At 37.0% G+C, this 21,959-nt stretch overlaps 1 protein-coding gene across 2 annotated transcripts in view; it reads left to right on the forward strand.

Moving 5' to 3' along the window:
- Window positions 1-335: 335 nt before the first annotated feature.
- The window catches only part of EPHX1 (epoxide hydrolase 1), a 50,643-nt gene continuing 29,019 nt past the window's right edge, over window positions 336-21,959 (forward strand). The window contains exons 1-2 of one of the 2 annotated variants that reach the window (XM_074222811.1): window positions 336-466; window positions 2,219-2,293. In XM_074222811.1, the coding sequence (XP_074078912.1) occupies window positions 2,248-2,293 (46 nt within the window). In that variant the 5' untranslated portion in view covers window positions 336-466; window positions 2,219-2,247. Of the gene's footprint in view, window positions 467-2,218; window positions 2,294-11,878; window positions 11,930-21,959 lie in introns of those variants that run through there. The other variant, XM_074222812.1, reaches the window with a different exon arrangement.

Here is a 21,959-nt window from a genome sequence, read left to right on the forward strand (position 1 = left end):
TGTAAAAGGCCAACAAAACAAAACAAAACCCAAAACATTTCATTCTGAAGGGACTGGGCCTGGGGGGGGGGGGGGTGAAGATAAAAAAGTCCTTGGTGTTAGGGGGAAGGAGAACTAGTTACTAGGCTGTGGCTGTATTAAGGGATTGTTTATCTGGGCTAACTACCATTTCCTCTCCGCCCCCCTGACCTTGCTGGAGGTGGCCTGGCAAGGGTCCTGGCACGCACCGGACCAGAATGGCCAAGGCTCCGGGGGAGGGCTCGGCGCGGGGCGTGGCCAGGCCTTGGGGTGGTGGCTAGACCCAGAGCCCTGGAGCCTTGCAGTCCGGTCTCTGGCAGCTGCAGCCGCTGCTCCGAGCCTGGCTCCGTCCTCCCGCATCTCCCGGCCGCAGCCCGTCCCTGGCAGCCGCATCGCCCCCGGCGCCCTCTCGGGTCCCAGCGGCCGCTGCCCACCTGCTTGGACCTCCGTAAGCGCTCGTTCCCGTGCCCCCCGGGCCCGAGAGTCTGCCCTCCGTATTTCCCGACCTCCGCTTGCTGGGTCAGCAGGGCCAGGGATCCCCAGGGACCTGGCACCGACCCGTCCCCTAACTGGCCTCGGGGATCCGGGTGGGCCAAGCTCGGGAGCGGGGCTGGGGAAGGTGGCTCGGGGAGAGAGGCGGCAAGTGGGCTGCGGGGGTGGCCTCCAGGCAGATTCGGCTTTCAGAAGAAAGCAGCTAGCTACTCGAGAACGCCACTGTTACTCAATAATTGTCAAAAGACCTTTTCTTAAGCTTGCTGTCCTTCCTCCTCAGTACGCGGAAGGAGATACGTTTTTGCCCTCGGCCAAGGGGGCAATTAATTTTGTTTCTGCATGCTTATTTGAAAGCGTTTTGTTTTGCCAGTGGCAGGAATAGGAGGGAAAGAAGACAAGTGCTTGTTAATTGAAAAATTATACATTTGTATATATATCTGTATAACTCATCTTAAAAGAATCTATCTGATGGGATACTGTAGCCTTATTTCCCTTGCCTTTTCCTCATCCTAGACTTCCCTAAGTCTCACACCTGTGACCCTTCATTTTTCCACCCCAATAACCAATTTTACTTGATTGCTCTCCAGGGCTGTTCCCATTATAGCTTGTTAGAAGAAAATCTACCCTTAATTTTGCAGAGGAGGAAACTGAGATCCAGGGAAGATAGTGACTTGGCCTAAACCTCATAGCAAGTTAAGAAAAAATTTTCTTTAAAAGAAGCCCACTTGAAAAGTATGCAAAAGTAGCTTAGTAAAAATTCTGGGTCCCAAGTAAAAATTATTGACTCCTGAAACTGCCTCACTTCATGCTAAAATCTTGCAGGAATAATTCAAATGTCTTTTGGTATATACCTAGATAAATCTTACTTGATACAACATTTGTTTTCTCAGACTTCAAAGATGTTGGCAACATCCCTGAGGGCACTCAGATTCTCATTTAGTTTCAAGTCACTGAACTCTCTCTGAATTTAGCATAATTTATCACAAATCTGTTTCTGTTCATCATTAGCATGCCTTCAGGTAGATAATTTGATCCAGGTTTGATGTTTTGTTCTTAACGTTATCCTCTGAAGTGTTTCCTGTTAAGCTTTGGAAATAGAAAGACTTTGATCCCTGTTATTGAAAGCCAGAAGTGATATTTAAACAGTTTAAAACAGAATTTTCTTTTGTCAGACAAACATATGCAGCTAAGTTAAGAGCATAACTAATGACAATATTTATTTCTATTTCCCCCTGAAGTTCTGCTAGCTTTTCAGCTTCTCCTTTCCACCACCCCCCCTCAACAATTTAATGCAGAAGGTAGCGATTGGACTTTCATCTGCCCCTTATGGTGAGCCTGATTGATACCCTCCAAACTGGAGAGGTGAAGGTCTGTAGTACACGTGTAGAAACTTCTGAGAGGAAAGTGTCAGCAAACTCATCAGTGTGATAGAGTAGAAGGAACCTTGGACTAGCAGACCTAAGATAACATAATTCAGAGAAGGGAACCTTAGAGACTTAGGAGAAAGTTATGGTTTAGACTAGAGAGTGAATTTATCCTAGAATCAGCAGACATTTCAGCAAGGACTCTAAAGCCAATATATTTTTTTTACTCCTCTGTGCAATTTCTCCTGAGGCATGATTTTTATAGGTTTATTTGATATACTAGCACTTTACTAAAGTATATTATTGCAACCATTAATTTTTTTTTTAACTCTTGCATTTTCTAGTTACAAAGACATCCTCTAATCCTCCTGAGATGAAACTTCCGGGCCTCGGTTTGATTTTTGACTTTGCTAGTAACTGTATGTATGAGACTTTTTATTTCTCTCTAAATTTTAATTTCTAAAAGGGATGATATTCTAATCTAATTTCTAATCTAATTTCTAATTTAATTTCTAAAAGGGACTGATATTTTAGGGTCAGAATAGTTGGCTCCAGCGAGGTCTAGGTAATGGTTGAGATTGGGGTTTGATTTGCTTAAGATAGAGCACTTCCTGTCTCCCCTTAGGGTTTCTTACTTCCCCTACAAATATACCAACAATAATAACAATACTTATTCATTTTGCTTCTTTGAGGGGGAAAATGAAATATCTTTTTTCCTCCAGACATATCACATGATTTTCCTGCCTTCTCTATTCCCTCAAACTATTTTTAAAAAATTCCCTTTTTTAACTTAATCCAAATGTTTTCATATACCCAAAACAAGAGACTCTCATATGAACCATTGACTTCTATTATGTAGTTCATTTTTTAAAATTATATGCTAAATACAATAGTATTTTCTGTTCTTTTGAACTTATTTTTTCTTTTGTATAATTTTAATATTTCCTTGATTGAGTTTTTTCCCATCTACATCAGTAATCTCCAATTCTTTCCCTACTACCATAAAAGCCTTTTCTTGAAATTAAGTCAAGCAAAACAAACCAAAACATTAGACAAATCTGAAAACATAATCCTCCCTCTCTACTTCTAGTCTGCCAAGAGACAGGAAGCCACTTTCATTATCTGTGTTCTTAAAGTTAGGACCCTTCAAGTTCTTACCCATATTCCAGACTTGTACAGACCTGGACACTCAAAGGAGAAAACTTTCCTAAACATACAATCCATATGCCAAAAGCCACACCTATCCTCAGCCCTGAAAGAGAAAGCAGGGACTGTTTACCAATCTGATCTTTTGTCTCTACAAGTCTTAGACAAGTCTTAGAATTGGGTCAGGGCAGGTTCTGACCTACCCTTGGTTCTTAAATGAAGAGGTGATTATAAAATTCTAGGCTGAGACCTGCAAGGATGCTTAGGGATTAGGATGGCATGGCTTCTGAGATCTTTCCAGCTCTACATCTGTGATTGCTGATCTGTAATCTAGTCTGACCCCTTAGAAAACGAAGGCCTAAAAAATCAAATTCTAATTTCATTTCAGATTCCTTTAATTGTATGATTTTTCTCATGGTACTTCTGAGTAACTTCCAAGCATTGCAGCAGGGCTCACTATGAACATAGGTAGACTACATACTTGGCCTTCAAGAGACAGAACTATGGGGAAAGCCCTCTGTCTCCTCAAACACTTCTTTGGAAGTTTTTTGAATGATACCTGAAATGTGATTATTAGAGATTAATTTGTTTTTTTCCCCCCCCACTTAACATACATATATTTTTGGGAAAAATATCAATGCTATTTCTATCTTATCAGTGATTTATACTTTGGTGTGCATGAATTTTTCTGATGGTTTCCTAAAATTAAATTTTAGTAATGAATCAAAGAGTACTAAACCTCTGAACAGGATCGATAGAGAAGGGAGGTTAGAAGCAGTGAAGACATATGAAGTAATTGACTCTTTATTAAGGCTAACTTCAGAATGCAGAATCTAGAAAAGGGCTCATTGCTTGGGCGACAGTCCCAGTGCGAGATTCACTTCCTTGGCTGATCATCATCCAGTGTTTCTGTTGCTGTGAACAACGTTCAACTTACTTTACTTTGTATCAGTTCATATAAGTCTTTCCAGGTTTTTTTGAAAGCATCTTGCTCATCATTTCTTATTATACAAAAGTACTCCATCATAATCATATACCATAACTTATTCAACCATTCCCGTTGATAGGCATCCCATCAATTTCCAGTTCTTTGCCACCACAAAAAGAGCTGCTATAAATACTTTTTTGTATAAATAGGTCCTTCTCCCCCCCCCCCTTCCTCTTTCTTTGATTTCTTTGGAGGTTATGTCTGTAATATATCTAGTAGTAAAATCTGAGTTCAAGGGTATGAACAATTTTTTAAGTTGCATAACAGAAAACAAGTTCAGTACAAGCAAAAACTGAGCAAACAAACCAAAAAAAAAAAAAGAAAGTAGATCTGGTCATATTATTATCCCATCAGAAAATAAACATTCCCAGGGCTTCTTGTCAACACTATCCATTTCTGTTTTGGTGAAATAAGTCTTAAATTATGCCAGCAAATTCCATGTGAAATGGTGCTCTCCAGTTAACAGTACTAGTGTTAAAGGACTTGTCAGAATGTGGAACCAGTGGTTCAGGTTGAGTATCTTAAGTGACTGGGAAGAGGGATAGAAAAGAAAATAAGCAAAGGATTGTAAAGTATATAGTAGGAGATAGAATAAGTTCATGGAAGGGTGTGGATATGATCAGAAAATAGAACCAAGAGGATTATAAATTCTATATAGATTATTCCCTGAAATCTGAGCCTTTCTTTGCTTACTGGTAGATTTTATTCTCCACCAGGGACAGTTTGTCTTAAGAATTGAAATTCTATATTTAGGCTGAGAAAGGTACAGCTTTTTTTTTCTTATTATGAACAGACTATTTTCTCAGCAGTTATCAGAATTAAAAACAAACAAAATTCAAATGTTCAGGAACTCAGAATTAACAGAAAATGAAGGTACTCATTTCTTCATAACAAAGAAAAGAAAACAGAACATGAAACCTACAAATGAAATGGCAAGGAGTGGGGAAAATGCATAATCTAATGATCAGCTTATGGTCCATCACCCCCAAAAGACTACTTATGTGTCTTTTGAGTAAAAATCTGAGGAAGGAGATTTCCCAAAAGAATTTGTGATAAATGCAGCTACTGGAATTTTTAAAATCTGTGAAAGCTGCATGACCTTCCCAAATTGATTGTCCAGCTAGTTAGTGATTAAATTTACATAAGAAACAAAGCAGGGAAGGAGGGCTAATATGCTGAATGACAGAGTTTGGAGTCAAAAAGATCTTGTTCAGTTTCAAGAATTGGTTTAATTTTTCAATATAATAAATATAATTTATATAATTTATTAGTATAAATAAAGTAAATTAATTCATAAATTACTTAATAACTAGCATTTATATAACCCTTGTCATATGCAGAAACTTTGCTAAGAGCTTTACTTATTAAAAATATTACTTAGCAAATATCTCATTTGAACCTGACAGCAATACTGAGAGATAGGTGCTATATAATGCCCATTTTACAGTTGAAGAAACTGAGCAAGCAGAAACTAAATGGTCACTTAACTATAAATGTCCAGGCCCAGTGCTCTATCCATAGATTTTTTTTCAGTCAATAGTATTTTTTTCCAATTACATGTAAAGAGAATTATCAACATTCATTTTTGCAGAATTTTGACTTCCAAATTTTTCTCCCTCCTTCCTTTCCCTTTCCAAGATAACAACTAATCTAATATAGGTTATAATTGTACAATTAAGCATATTTCAACATTATTCATGTTGTAAAAGATATAGAACAATAGTATTCCATTACATTCATACATCACAACTTGTTCATCCATTCCCCATTTTATGTGTATCCTCTCAATTTCCAGTTCTTTGCCCCCCCAGCAAAAAGAGCTGCTATAAATACTTTTGTACATGTAGGCCCTTTTCCCTTTTTTAGGATACAGACCTAGTAGTGGTATTGCTGAATCAAAAGGTATGCACACAAATTTTTATGATCTTTGGGCATAGTTCCAAATTGTTCTCCAAAATGGTTGTGATCCCTAGTCTTTAGTCACCCAGTGCCTCAGTTGTTCTTGAATGCTTTCCCTCAACCTTTCCATAGAGGAGCTGACCAACCTCAGTGTTGCCCAAGGAGAGGTCCAATCTGAGCTGCTCCGCTCTTTCACTCTCTGTCATTTTTCACCTAAAAATTACTCTGATCATCCTGATATCCCTTTTGCTCCCATGGAAGACATTTGTCTTCATTCTCTTTTTAATTCTACCTCCTCCCCCAAAAGACTGGCACAATTCTTGACCTCAGCATAGAATAGAAATGCCTATGTCCAAGCCTGAAGCTCCCTTTCCCACACCTAGATCTTAATCTCTAACTCAATGCCCGATATATTTAGCTGACTGTAGGTCACCTGAGAGGATAGCTGTTAGTCAGGCCATCAGAGCTGTGAGTAAATCTCAGAGGAAGTTTTTCTCAAGGAGCTTTTCCCCCTTCCTGCTAGTGTGAGCTATCCCTTCTGTTGTGGTGGGTATGGATATGACATTTGGGAGGGAAGGGGCACTGCCTGGAAGTCCCCGGAGAATGCCACCGCCAGCTTCAGTTATTACTAACTGAAGAGTTGGCAGGCGGGAAATGTTCACAGTCTGTTTGCCTTGGCAGATCCACCCAAGAATGAAAGCAAAGACCATCTGTCTTTTCTTTTTCACTGGATGTTCAAAACCAGAGTTGTCAGAAGAAACAGATTTCAGGTCCTGGCCCCTCCCTTGCTTGACACTATTGCCCAATCGCTATCCCTGGACTTTGGGAGGTCCAGGCTGACCTTCCTTGATTTCACCTCTTTCTCCATCTTAGTATCTATGTAGAAAATCCACTAAGTGTGTTTGTTTCCCTTCTCCTCTTTACCCCCTCACAGTACATGTGCAGTTTTCTTCCTTTAAGTCCATAAGGCGCTCGCTCATTCTAATTTGTGTCTGAATCAGCATGAGGAAAAGATCAGATGAATATCACATTGCATTCAGGGAGCTTTCGTGTTCCCATTCAACCTGTACCCTCCTCTTACTGCATCTTGTCATCATTCCTTCATTCTGGACCCCAGAATAAGTAGAGTAATCTGGGGTTGTTACCAGGTTGTTACCTTTCTTCTGTTATCAGGACTTTAAAAGCTTCTTAAGAGGGGACAAATAGCATTAACTAGTACAAAGTTTTGCTTCTGTCTCATCAGTTGGATGGAGAAAGAAATTATACCTCAAGTTTTTGGGCTCTTTTAGTCATTAGATGTTTCAAATTTCTAGTTTTAATTTTGGATCATTGAAGACTTTATGCATGCTCCTTGCTATGGAGAATAGAAAGGCAGATAGATTGGTGAAAGAGATTGGAGTCAGGGAGACTAGCTAGGAGTCTGTTACAAGAGCCCAAGGGAAAAGTAATGAGTGTCTGAAAGAAGACAGACTGTGTGAGTGGAGAAAGAGTACAAGTATGAATTTTGTGAAAGTAGGATTAAGATAATAATTGAAGTACCTGTGGGACAGCCAGATAGAGACATTCAGGGAGCAGTTAATGATATAGTAGTGGGGTTCAGGTCTTTAACCCCAGCACCTAGCAAAGTATTTAGCACATATATGTTTGTGGGTTGATAATTTGTTGTTGATGATACATATTGATGATATATATTGTAATTCTTATTTATTATATAGTTTTGTTTTATATTCGTATTTATGTGTGTCATATCTTCCTACTTTCAGTAAAGTTCCATTAAGTGGGAGTCAAACTTTGTCCCTAAAGTCTAACTCAGTGATCTGGAACATGCTAATAAATATTCATTGTATTGGGTTGAATTAGAGGGTAGAAAGTTATTAAAGTTAAGTTTTTAAAATTGAAGTTCTACTTTCTATCCTTTCCATTTCATTCTTCCCTATTGAGAAAGCAAGAAAAATAAAACCTCAGTTACAAATATGTAGAGCTAAACAAAATAATTTCCTTTGTTGGCCATGTCCAGAGAAAATATATACTCAATCTGCACTCAAGTCCATCACTTTTGAGTTCTCTGGAATTATTGTTGGTTACTATGTTAATAATTCCTAAATCTTTCAAAGTCATGAATTGCCACGGTCAAAGAATACATCTCTTATTAGCTAAGGTACTGATGATAAGCTTCTCTGTAATCCCAGCAACCAGTTTTTATAATATTGTTGTTATTGTATATGTTATTTTTCTGGTTTTGTTTATTTTATACAGTTTATACAAGTCTTCCTAGGTTTTTCTGAAATCATCTCCTTTATCATTTCTTATACTATAATAATGTTCCTTCACATTTAGAACTTACTTAGCCATTCACCAATTGATGGACAATTCTTCAATTTCTACTTCTTTGCTACCATAAAAAGAGCTGATATAAATTTTTTATTTTCATGTATGGTTCTTTTCCTCTTTGATCTCTTTGGATTATAGACCTAATAGTGGTATTGCTGGATATGCCCATTTTGATAACTTTTGGGGCATAGTTCCAAATTATATTTCGCAATGACTAAACCAATTTACAACTCCACCATTATTATATTAGTGTATCTATTTTTCTACCACTCCTCAAGCATTTATCATTTTCCTTTTTTGTCTACTTTACCAACTAGATGGGTGTGAAGTTAAATCTCAAAGTTGTTTTTCCATATTGGTTTCTGTAATTATTAGTGATGTAAAGCATTTTAAAATCTAACTCTGACAGCTTGTATGTCTTCCTCTGGAAACTACCCATTCATATTCTTTGATTATTTATCATTGGGGAGAATGGCATTAGTAATGAATTTGAATCAGTTTTCTATGTATCTAGAAGTGAGATCTTTATCATAGAAACTTGCTGTAATGATTTTTTTCCTCAATTTCCTGCTTCACTCCTAATTTTAGCTGCCTTTTTTTTGTACATAAAATTGTTAAGTTTTATGTAAATAAAATTGCTCATTTTATCTTCTGGAATTTTTTTCTATCTCTTATTTGGTCATGAATTCTTATCTAGTCATACATCTGACAGATAATTTCTTTCCTTCTCCTTTAGTTTATTATGCTGACTCTCCTTGTGTCTGGGTCATATATCTATTTGGTGTCTATCTTGTTATATGGTGAGAGCTGTAATGGTTTAAGCCAGATTCTAACAAGAAACAATAAACCTTTTTTCTTTGTTAAATTAATATTTTGTTTTCAAATTATATACAATAGTAGTTTCTACCTATCATTTTCTTTAAGGTTTTGAATTTTACAATTTTTCCTCCACTCTCCCTTCCCTCCCCCATCCCCTACAGAAGACAGTTTGATAATCTTTACATCGTTTCCATGCTATACATTGATCGAAATTGAATGTGTTGGGAGAGAAATCATATCCTTGAGGAGAAAATAAAATATTAGAGATAGCAAAATTATGTGATACATAAATACTATACTTTTTAAAAAAGTACACTTTTTTAAAAAAATTGACTTTGATCTTTGTTTAAACTCCACAGTTCTTTCTCTGGGTACAGATGGTATTCTCCATCACAGGTGCTCTAAAATTTTCCCTGATTATTGCATTGATGGAATGAGCAAGTCCATTAAGGTTGATCATCAATCCTATGTTGCTATTAGGGTATACAATGTTCTTCTGATTCTGCTCATCTCACTCACCATCAGTTCATACAAATCCTTCCAGGCTTCTCTGAAATCCCATCCCTCTTGATTTCTAATAGAACAATAGTGTTCCATGACATACACATACCGCAATTTGTTCAGCCATTTCCCAACTAATGGACATTCACTTGATTTCCGATTCTTTGCTACCACAAACAGGGCTGCTATGAATATTTTTGTACAAGTGATGTTTTTACCCTTTTGCATCTCTTCAGGGTATAGACCCAGTAGTGATATTGCTGGAACAAGGGGTATGCCCATTTTTATTGCCTTTTGGACAGAATTCCAGATTGCTCTCCAGAAAGGTTGGATGAGTTCACAGCTCCACCAACAATGTATTAGTGTCCCAGGTTTCCCACATCCCTTCCAACATTGAACATTGTCCTTTCTGATCATATTGGCCAATCTGATAAGTGTGAGATGTAAACCTTCTCTTTCAAATCCTTCAGTTAAAAGAAATATAGATTAACATTCGATAACTCTGTATTTCTGTTCTAACTCATTATATTTCAGTGGCTTATAGTCTAGTCAATGAGATTAAAAAAGATTTTTTATTTAATCTTTAGGCCAGTCTTCATGAGAAAATAGTATACTAATAACATGGATAGTCAGCATGTATCAGTAACAGGAATCCCAGTAGTGGTATATAAAAATATGATATATAAAAATAATATATAAAATGTATGATATATGAAAATATAATAAGTATATGATAGAATTACATTAGGTTTTCATTATATCATGAGTACTTCTCATAATCCAAGCTTCTTGGAGTGAGCTATATGCAGAATTAGACTTCAAAACCAGAGAGGAATGAGAATTTCTAGGATTCTGACATGAGCAATGAGCATGTCAAAAGAATTAGAAAATAAAAACTATGTGGAAAGGTTAAAAGATTTGAAATAATTCTGCCCCCAAAAAGAAAGAATGGAGGGATGATCTAATAATTAATCAAAACATTTATTAAGTGTCCAGGCATATAGAAACAAATTCAACAACTCTTGTCTTTAAAGAGTTTATGTTCTCTAAGGGAATACAATTTGTATGTATCAGTCACAGAGTCCTTTTTAATTGGGTCTAAAAGGAAATGGTGTGATTGGCTGACCAAACAAGCTAACTAAACACTTCCGGGCTTTAAATAGCAGTAATTTCAGCAGTTTTATCCAGCCATGTTTGGTGTAGAAGCTTTCAGTTTGGAGGATTCTAACCAGGTTTTTCCAAGGGTATCACTGTTGGGTGGAAGACAGTTTCTCACCCTTTTTCCCTCCTCTCCCTCCACTGCATGGACCTTTTCCCCTGTATGTATATCTGTTTTTGTCCTTGCCTATTGCATGGTCTCAGTGTATCCTCTGGATGCATTCACTGTCTGTTACTGGTCTAGACAGGAAGTAACTTCAGGGACTGTGAGTAGAGATACTGAACCCCAGAGCCCAGTATTGACATCTACCTAAGGGGAATTTAATGACAATTTTAAAAAGAGAGAAAAGGACTTCTAATATGCAGGAGTTATAAATTTATTCTTTAAATATGCATTTTGTAAACATGTGCCTCATTACCCTTGTACTCTTAAGTTTAAGCCCACTCTTCCCCTGAATACATTTATTGAAGACTACATCTTAAACCTGAGAGGGTGATATTTTGTACCAATTGTTTTTACTATACCAAGTAAATTCCTTTTCTAAAAGTTAATAGAATCAATTGATTATTTATGAGTACCCTACCAGTAGAGATGCAGTAGTAATGATATTTGAAACTCAGTCCTTTCAGGTTTACCCCTAGGATCCTAAATGAGTAACAGGCAATGGTTCAGTGCAACCTGATCTTTCAGTATTAATACAAGTTACCCATTGTCACTATTATCCAATATTGTATTAGAAATATTAGCTTTAGCAATAAAAGAAGAAAAAGAAGAAACTCCTTATTGCCTTGTCATCATTGAAGTAAAGATAAGAGAATAATTTTCACAATTTTATTCTAAGGTCAAAATTTTCAACTATACCACTACTTAAAATTTATTGTATTTGTAGCTTTTTTGAGTAACCCATAATTTAGGTACATAATTTACATGAACTAAGTAGCAAACGAATTGTTCTTAGGATATGGTTCAGCTGCTGGGTGGATAACCTTACAGTGCCTCTCCTTTTCCCTTTCCTTCCCAGCAAGTTTGTAGTTTTTTCCTGAAATAAAATCTTGCTTTCAAATATGTGAGTTATATGAAATATACCATAATAACTGATAATATAATTGATTATTTAAATGAACTTCAAGGTGATATTGACTCTTCTGTATTTCCTCCCAGGACTAAATTTCCTAAAAGATACTTGAAGCTGTCACATCACTGAAAAATAAGGTACTATGTAAAACAATCTCTCTTTCTGGGGAATTTTAAAAATAGGAGAAATTCATCTCTTGAGGTTGCATTTTCTGAAATCAGCTAGAACTAGTTCTAGGCTTCATAAGCAAAGAAAGATATAGAGAGCTTGGAGAAATTCTCTAGGGCAAGTATGCATCAAAGAAATCAAAAGGAGGGGAAACCTAATTTACAAAAAAAATTGAATACTATGGAGGTATGATCAAATGGGAAATGACTAAATAAATTATGACATATGAATCTTATGCAAATGACAAAAGGGATGGTTTTAGAGAAAGCTGAGACTTGTATGTGCCAATACAGAATGAGGTAAACAGTACTAGAAGAGAAAAACTTGGAAAGACAATAACTCTGGTAAGTTTAGTGGATCCTGTAGAACTGATGAGGATGCCTGCTACTTACTTCCTGATAGAGAGGTAATTGACCCAAAGGGGGAAAATGAGGCTTTTTCTTTTTTGTGTGTGAGGCAATGGGGTTAAGTGACATGCCCAAGGATACAGAGCTAGTGAGTATAGGTGTCTGAGGTTGAATTTGATTCCAGGTTCTCTTGATTCCAGGACTGGTGCTGTATCCACTGTGCTACATAGTTGCCCCTTTTCATTTTTTGTTTTTTTTTGTTTTCTTTCCTTTTTTTTGAGGCTTATATTTTTGAACATAGCCAATATAAAATTTGTTTTGTTTGACTATACATATCTGTTTCAAGGGTTTTCTTTTTCCTTTTCCCAATTTTGGGATAAGAAGGTGGATGGGAGGAGGGAGACTAGCAATAGGGTTGTCCCTAAAAAAAGAAAAGAAGAAAAAAAGAGCATTTTTTCTAATGCACAGAAAAGAACAGAAGGAAAGACAGTCAAGGACAGCTTTAAAAGTTACATGTTGAACTTATTACACTTAAGAGAAAAAGCAAGGCATATGTAAAATACAAGATTCTCAGTTTTATGTATGATTTTTTTTATGTTCTATATTATATATGTCAATGCTTATTTTATTTAGTATTTATTAAGTTCAGGATAAAAAAAATGCATTTTTTTTAAAGTTCATTAAACAAAGACTCATTGAAAGTGCAAGAATTGTCTTTGCTGCTATGGTGAGTAAAGCTCTCAAGTTTAATCTCAAGGGAGTCCATTGGATGTTGTAATTCCCAGATATTGGGGGTGTAACTGGAAAAAATGAAGTAGCTGGGGAGGCCAAACCATGTAGGGGGAAAGATAATGTGTTTGCTTTGGGACAGAGTCTTGTTAAACAGATCTCCAAGTAGATAGAAATACAATGTTGGCAGATGTGAAAATGCAGGCCTGGAATGTGTTTCAGGGCCAGAGCTACAGAAAGAAATAGTTAAAACTGTGGGAGTAAATGAGACTGCTGGAGGAAGATGTATGCAGAAGAACAGAAGGTCAAGGACAGAGCCTTGGTGTGTGTCCACAGTACTGGATGGGGTGGAAGGAGGGGGAAAAAAGCTAGCCAGTAAAAGAGGCAGGAACTAGAAGTCAGTATCATTTTTGTTAATTTTGCAATCTTTGCTCTTTGTTCTACTGAAGTTTTTTTCATTCGTGTTGTTCTTGTAGGCCTTATATCTGTTGTTTTTTGGCATAAGAAGGAAGGGGTAGTCAGTGCTCTCAGATGCCTGGAGAAAAGAGCCCAGAAAACAAACATTGGATTGGGCAGAAAGAAGTCATTGGTGCTCATTGGAGTGAGGAGGACAGGAACTTGATTGCAGAAGGTTGAAAAGGCAATAGGATAAATAGTGGGTAGAGCTCACAGGTCAGAGGAGTTGCTAGAAGAGGAAATAGAGAGATCAGTAAATTATTAATCATGAACAATAAGGTCATGTGAGGACATTTAATTTTTTTAATTTCTTAAAGATAAAAGAATGTTAGTAGGCAAAAGGGAGGGAATTCATGGAGTATCACATTACCATGACCACTGTTGGACACCCCTTCGATCAGGAAACTGAGCTAAAAGATGATTATCAACACTATTCTGGAAACCAAGCAGTGAGAGGGGAAATAACTTGTTCAGGACTATGAAACTGTTAAATGTTGGAACCAGGATCTCCAGGGACCTAGAATTTGAAGTATATTTATAAAAGGAATTGAATCCAAGAAAGGAACGGATGTGGTTTAAAATTTTATAATTAAACTCTGTAAATCATTAGTATAGATTCCCTCTTTGATATATGTACCTGAATGGTAAAGGCCTCTTCACCTCACTCCTAAGCTATTGCAATACCTGCCAGTTGGTCTCCCTGCCTTGTCTCTCCCAACTCCAATACAACTTTTGCTTGTCTGTCAAATTGATCTTTGAAAAGTTTGGATCTGACCATAGAACCTTGCACCCCAATCAATCAATTCCTTATTTCCTGCAGGATCAAATATGAAAAGGACTCTTAAAACCCTTTATAACCTGGACCACATACACATACATACATAACCACACACACATGCACAATGTTTGTATAGGGATGAGGACATTTTCTAGCATCCCTTCATATCTCCTTATTTCTTGTTATTCTAATGCCACTGAGTAGCATAAGCACCCCTAGGCCTACTCCCTCCAAGTCCTGTTGCCATGGTACCCCTATCACAAGTAATTTTTCCTCCCTTGCACCTGGGCTGAGGATCTGATTGCCCCCTCTTCTCATATGACTTCACTGAAGGTCAGACCTTTCTCTGTAGAAGAGTCATTTAATTCTCCCAATTGTTTTTTTTGCTGATTGCAATTTGTAGATTTCTTTTTATTTTGAGTTCCAAGTTCTCTCCCTCCTCCACCCATTGAGAAGGCAAGAAATGTGAATCCTAGTATACAAATGAAGTCATGCAAGACCTTTCCACTTTAGCTCTGTTAGCTTGGAGCTTTCTTTAAAATCTTTCTCTACTGTAACCAAAGACAAGAAAAGATCTTGAAGATTATCTGTAGGGCGTTGCCTCATCTATGTTCCTTTGACCTTGTACCTTTGCTAGTAGAGAGAATGTGAGAATGGGACATGAGCATCCTTGGAGTTAGGAATTTTAGAACAGACAGAATAATAAGCTCCAAAAGTCTTGAAGCAAAATAGCTGATAAGGGAAATTAAATTTTCTATCATTAGTAATAATGTTCATGAAACTTTACACATTAAAATTTAAGATTTATACAATGCTTTCTTTATAAAAAAATAAACCTCTGATGATGATGATGATGATGATGAAGGGTCATTTTCATCCCTGTTCTACAGATGAAGAAACTGAGCAGTAAGAGGGGAAATAACTTGTTCAGGACAATGAAACTATTAAATGTTGGAACCAGGATCTCCAGGGTTCCAGAATTTCAAGTAGATATGTAATAGGCTTTGAATCCAAGAAAAGAATAGATGTGGTTTAAAATTTTATAATTTAAACTCTGTAACTTCAGAGCAGCTAGTTGGTTCAGTAGCTGGTAGATGGTTTCACTAGCTGTGGAGTCAGGTCCTCCTGAGGTTAAATCCAACCTCAGACCCTGGGAAAGTCATTCAACATTGATTGCCACCCCCAAAAACTCTCTATAACCAATGAAGATAAGACATCAAAAAATTTACAAACTGAAAAATAAAATCTTTTATAATACCATGTATTTGACAAAATGGAATCAAGCTAGCTAACAGACAAGCTGACAAAGGATATGTTTGCCCTTTGCTTTTTCCCCCAAGTTCTTTTGAAGTTCTGCTACATTTAACTTTGATTTTTTAAAGTTAGCAGTAAACTAACATTTATTAAGCATCCACAATATACCAATCATCCTGCTAGGTACTGAGGATACAAAGAAAAGCAAAAAACCAAAAAAATTCAATCCGATCCAAAAATACCCCCCCCCCCCCAATCTGTCCCTTGCTCTCACAGAGCTCACAGTCTAATTGGGAGACAACAGGCCAACAACAGTGATCAAAGAAGACAGGTACAGGATCAATTGGGGGTAATCTCAGAGTGAAGATCCTAAGATTAAAGAAAACTGGGAAAGAAGGTAGGACATGGGGTGGCTAGGTGGTGCAGTGGATAGAGCACTGGCCTTGGAGTCAGGAGTACTTGGGTTCAAATCTGACCTCAGACACTTAATAATTACCTAGCTATGTGGCCTTGGGCAAGCCACTTAACCCCATTTGCCTTGCAAAAAAAAAAAAAACCCTAAAAAAAAAAAAGAAGGTAGGACATGCTGAGATTTAAAAGAAGCTAGAGAAGTCAGGAGTTCTAAATGAGGAAGAACATTCCAACCAAGAAGGATAGCCAGTGAAAATGCCCATAGTCAGGAGACAGAGTGTTCTGCAAGGAATAACAAGGAGATCAGTGTCATCAAAATGAAGAATGCACAAAAGGAAGGAAGGTCTAAGAAGACTGAAAAGGTAAGAATGAATCAAATTATAAAGGGCTTTAAAGTCAAATAGAGTATTTTATATTTCAATATTGATGCAACAGGGAGACACAGGAGTTTATTTTAAAAAATTTTTTTTTACTGGAGAATCAATGCAGATCTCAGCTTTCTTTTTTTTTCTTTTAACATTCATTTTAAAATTTTAAGTTCTAGTTTTCTCTCTTCCTCCAACCACTCGCCATCCATTGAGAAGACAAGTAATATATATAGTACCTGTTATACATGTGAAGTCATAAAATATTTTTCTGTATTAACCATGTTGCAAAAAAAAGTAACATGAGTCCTTTGGAATTGTCATGGATCATTTTACTGATCAGAATAGCTAAGTCTTTCAAAGCTGATCATCTTTAAATATAGTTGTTTCTGTGCACAATATTCTCATAATTTTGTTCTCTTTGCATCAGTTCCCATACCTTCTCCCAAGTTTTTCTTAATCCATCCTGCTTATCATTTCTTATAGCACAAGTATTGTGTAACAGTCATACACCCCAATATGTTCATTCATTCCCCAATTGATGGACATCCTTTCAATTTTTCAATTCTTTTCCACCACTGAAAAAAGCTACTATAAATATTTTGTGCAAATGGGTTATTTGTCTTTTTCTTTGATCTCTTTAGGATTTAGACCCAGTAGTGGTATTACTGGTCAAAAGGTTTGTATGGTTTTATAGCCATTTTGAGCCATTGTTCTCTGGAATGGTTGGACCAGTTCACAATTCCACCAACAATCATGTTCCTAATTTTTCCATATCTTCTCCAGCATTTGTCTGTTATGTTATCCAATTTAATGGGTATGGGGTGCTACTCAGAATTGTTTTTATTTGCATTTCTCTAGTTATTAATTAGAGCTTTTTTCACATGACAATCAATTGCTCTGATTTCTTCTTATGAAAACTACCTGTTCATATCCCTGAACCATTTAACAGTTGGTCAGTGACTTTTATTTTTATAATTTTGTTGTAGTACCTTACGTATTTGAGAAAAGAGACCTTTATCAGGGAAATTCACTGTAGCATCCTGGGGCTAAGTTGAGGTAGGAAGTGATGTGGAAGTGAAAAGGTCTGCTTTTTTTTTTAGAAAGATTTTATTTATTTTGAATTTCACAATTTTCCCCCTAATCTTGCTTCCCTCCCTCCACACCCCACAAAAGGCAATCTGTTAGTCTTTACATTGTTTCCTTGGTATACATTGATCTAAATTGAATGTGATGAGAGAGAAATCATATCCTTAAGGAGGAAAAATAAAGTATAAGAGATAGCATTTTGGAGAGACCAGTTTGACAGCTGAGCAGAGGATACTCTAGAATGAGGAGAGGCTTGAAGTGGGAAGACCAACCAGCAAACCATTGCAATATCTAAGTTTGAGGTGAGTGTCAGAGTGTTGAGGTAGAGAAAATGACAGGACTTGACCCCTGATTGGATATGAGAAGGTGCAGTCAACAGTGTTAAATGCTTCAGAGTCAAGAAGGATTAACATCGAGAAAAGACTACTAGAGAGATCATTGGGGGCCTTGGAGGGAGTCATTTCAGTCAAGTGGTGGGAAGGGAAGGGACTGTGAAGTGAGGGAGTGGAGACAATGAATATATATACAGTTTTTCTTAGGAGTTTGTCCGAGAAAAAGAGTAGAAATACAGGGACAATAGTTTGAGGGTATGATAGAATGATTAGGGGAAGATTTTTTTTTTTAACCAATGGGAGAGATTTAGTGTGTTCTTAAGGTAGCAGAGAAGAAGCCAGATTAGAAACATTGAAAATTAAGTGAGGAGAGGGGCTGATTGATGAGACAAACTCCTGGAGGGGGGAGACAGAAGAGGAGAGTATCATTGATCCACTTGGAATTCATAATCCTTAGTCTAACATTCAAGACTTTTCACAGTCTGATACAATGCTACCTTTCTACCTATTCCTATCTTGTATAACTGCATCTCTAATAATAGTATTTATGTAATGATTTAAGGTTTGCATGGTTTGATATTCACAACAATTCTGGGAGGTTCTATTATTATCCCCATTTTATAAATAGGGAAACTGAGGCACACTGCTGAAGTGACATGCCCAGTGTCACACAAGTTTCTGAGGTCAGATTTGAACTTACTTCTGCCCCAAGCTCAGTGCTCTATCTAATTCACCAGCTGGTTGTTTCTGCATATTCTGTATTCCAGATCATCCAGAATACTACCACCAACATATTTTTTTATTTTTAAACCTTAAAGGCCTGATTCTAGCATGAGTGGAATGAAACACTACCCTTTAACTTTCATTTTCTTCAGTTAGATAAGCATTCTTTATCCTTTGCTGATTTTATGTATCTTTCTTAAGTAAACACTGTCCAAGGTCAAATCCAGTAGTATGCTCTGTGAGATCAAAAGAGTTTCTGTTTAAAGTTCAAGCTAATCCTCTCAAGATTAGGCAGGGCATAGAAAATATGCTTAATCATCATGCCTCAACAATTGGGAACCCAGGGATGGTGGATCAAGTGACCTCACAGAGCAGTATACTATTGGATTTGACAATGAACTGTGTTGATTTAAGAAAGATACATAAATTCTGCTGAATTTAAAATGATATCTTTTTTTTTACAAGGAAATGGGTTTTAAGTGACTTGCCCAAGGTCACACAACTAGGTAATTATTTTTATTTTTTTTACTATAATTCTTTTTTGTTTTGTTTTTGTTTATTTTTTTATATTTTAGGTTTTTGCAAGGCAATGGAATTAAGTGGCTTGCCCAAGGCCACACAGCTAGGTAATTATTAAGTGTCTGAGACCAGATTTGAACTCAGGTACTTCTGACTCCAGGGCTGGTGCTCTATTCACTGTGCCACCTAGCTGCCCCTAAAATGATATCTTGAGGTTGACTTGATATTATTTTCTCTGATTCATAGGGAACTTGACTGACTTTTCACATTATTATTAACAGTTTGTATTTAGGAATTTTGCAGGATAAATATGCATTTAAGCCAACAGTAAAAATAATACTAAAGGCATGTGATCCTTAAAGAATGATTTTGGAAGAACAAATCAGGCCTGGCCTAAATATAAGCTTGGAAGAACAAGAGGTCATAGAGAGGCCACTTAGCTTTTATTAAGACCAAGCTGGAAAAGAATGAAAACTAGTCAAGATTGAGTTTAGGAAAAATGGGTTGTGGTTTGCCACTCTAAAGTGTATAAAAAAAGGAATGAAATAAAATTTGAGATCTTTTGCCTTGAGAAAGATCTTTTGCCTTTCATGTTGTATACCTATTGCAATGGCTTTATGTAGGCTTTTTGTCAAAAGAATTGTCTTGAAAACCTGTGAGTCAAAAACCTAAGTATTTTAGAATGGAGCTGAAAGTTAGAGCTTCTTGAGTTTAGCCCTCTCACCTTACAGATAAGGAAGAAGATCCACAGAGGTTAAGTGACTTACCCGTGATCAGATGTGTCATTAAATAGACTCTAATTAAACTGTCATCCCCCAATTTCAAATCCAGCTGTCTTGTCATTGTACCAAATTATCTCCTATTTTGGAGGACTGGAAAAGTTCTTTTGGAGAGTGGTTTGGAGATCTGTGTAAAGTGATTACATTTATTTTGAGAAAAGCTGTTAAAAGCCCCCCAGAACTTGGGGTGTCCCTGAAGTCAGGAGGATCTGAATTCAAATCCTGCTTCAGACACTTAATAATTACCAAACTGTGACCTTGGGCAAGTTACTTAACCCCATTGCAAAAACCAAAAAAAAAAAAATTCTTCCTGAACTTTTGGAGTAAGACTGGGGGAACCCATCAGCTAAGGGATCAGCAATACAACTCTGACTTGCCAAAAAAATGAACTTCCTCTAGAACCCTGGGGGAATCACACCCCCCTAGGAGGATTAGGGCTCCCCCTTGTTTTGATAAGGAAATGATAAACTCCTGACTCAACAAAGAGGTAGGCTCTGTATTGGACACTAGGTTTTCTAATTGGAAATAAGCAAAATCATGGGCATGGAATTTTGGCACAACCCCTTCAGAAAGTCACCTGCTAAATTTTATGTAAATTATATACTAAGCCCCAGTGTAAGTAGAAAATAGTGAGCATCTTCCAAAAGACCCTGGGGGTGGCAAAATAGTACTTCCCCATGCCTGAGATGTGGAAGGGATAACTGTATAGAGATCTTTTGCTTTTTGCTTCTCTCCATCCAGATTGTTCTTCATTTCTGTGCATTTATATTCCCAGATATATTTGTTTCTTTCGTGAGATTTGCCTTTGTGGATTCAAGTTTTTCTGTTCTGCCATTCACTTTTACTCTGTCATACATAAATTCTGCTTTGTCAATTCTTATTTCTCTGTGGTTTCTGCTCTCTGGTATCTACAATATCCTTTTCTTCATCAGGTGTGATTCATTTTCCCTTTATCTTATTCAGGGGTGTTTAGACCTATTTATTATATGCTCAAGAGACCATAGTCCCCTCTTTAATCTCTTCTCTGTTGATTTATCTGCTAGTGTTCAATATTTTTAATTGAGTTATTTTGGTTCCTGAATTTTTTTTAGTAACTTCAGTCTTTTCCCCTTAAATTTCCTTATCTCAAACTTTCTTACTCTTTCTTTGATGGTTATTTTTCCTGAAGGCTTGACTGCAAATCTGTCCCATTCTCCTCCTACCCTGTGAAATCCATTTTTTATTCACTTCCATCTCTTCCCCAAATGACTTCCAAAGGAACAGAACTAGCTTCAGCTGGGTGCCAGTCCTCTGTCCTTCAGGCTTGATGGAGGACCACACATGCTGGTTGCAGTTCCCTTGTTTTCTTTGTCCTCCACTTAGGTGGAGCAGATTTTCTTCTTTCTTGCATCTCTCCCTCCACAGCACAGGTAAGCAACTAGGGGAAAGTAACATTCATTTCCATTCTTTATTGCCCGTAGAATTTTAGAGTGAGGGCAGGTGAGGGAGGTGGTTAGCTAGGATAGACTATATTTACAGCAAGGGAATTGCTCAGTGGGTCCCAGAGCAGAAGCTAACAGATTGGATTTTGCCCTGTTATCAGAGAATATAGAATGGGTGTACTTGTGGGAGATATAAGGTATTAAGTAAATAGATTAGAGATTAGACTTTTCTGCCCTTAGTACATTTAGTTGTTGTCTTGTTAGGGTTCTTGGAGTCTTAGGTTATGGAGACAGATAAAATTGTATCACATTTTTTGCAGGTTTTTTATTCTGGAAATAAATGAGAATCACTGGAGAAAATGTCTTATCCATCTTCTTGTTGGATATTTGAATTAGAATAGGCTCTCCAATGTGTATTCTAGTCAGATGGATAAAGGAACCAGAATGAATTGATGCATAACTAGTAATTTTGGTTGGTACCTGATCAGCTTTGTGAAAATGATTTTTTTGGGGGGGGGACTGACTTTATCTGTATAGAGAGTTCCTGATGAGAAACTTCCACTATCAAAGCAGGTGTTCTTTTCTCCAAAAGTTTTTGCCTTAAAGAAATGCCTAGATTATTGAGAGATTAAGTGACTTGCCCAGGGTCACATAGGATGACCCAGAAGTATGACTTGAACCCATATCTTTCTGGCTCCAAAATGGCCTGTCATCCATACCATGGTAATTCCTCTGAAAATAATACAAGAAGTTGGGACAGGGACCAGCCAAGCATGGGATTTCAAAGGTTTTGGGG

Source organism: Macrotis lagotis, chromosome 2 (assembly GCF_037893015.1).
Source record: "Macrotis lagotis isolate mMagLag1 chromosome 2, bilby.v1.9.chrom.fasta, whole genome shotgun sequence".
In the NCBI taxonomy this organism is placed as follows: Eukaryota; Metazoa; Chordata; class Mammalia; order Peramelemorphia; family Peramelidae; genus Macrotis; species Macrotis lagotis.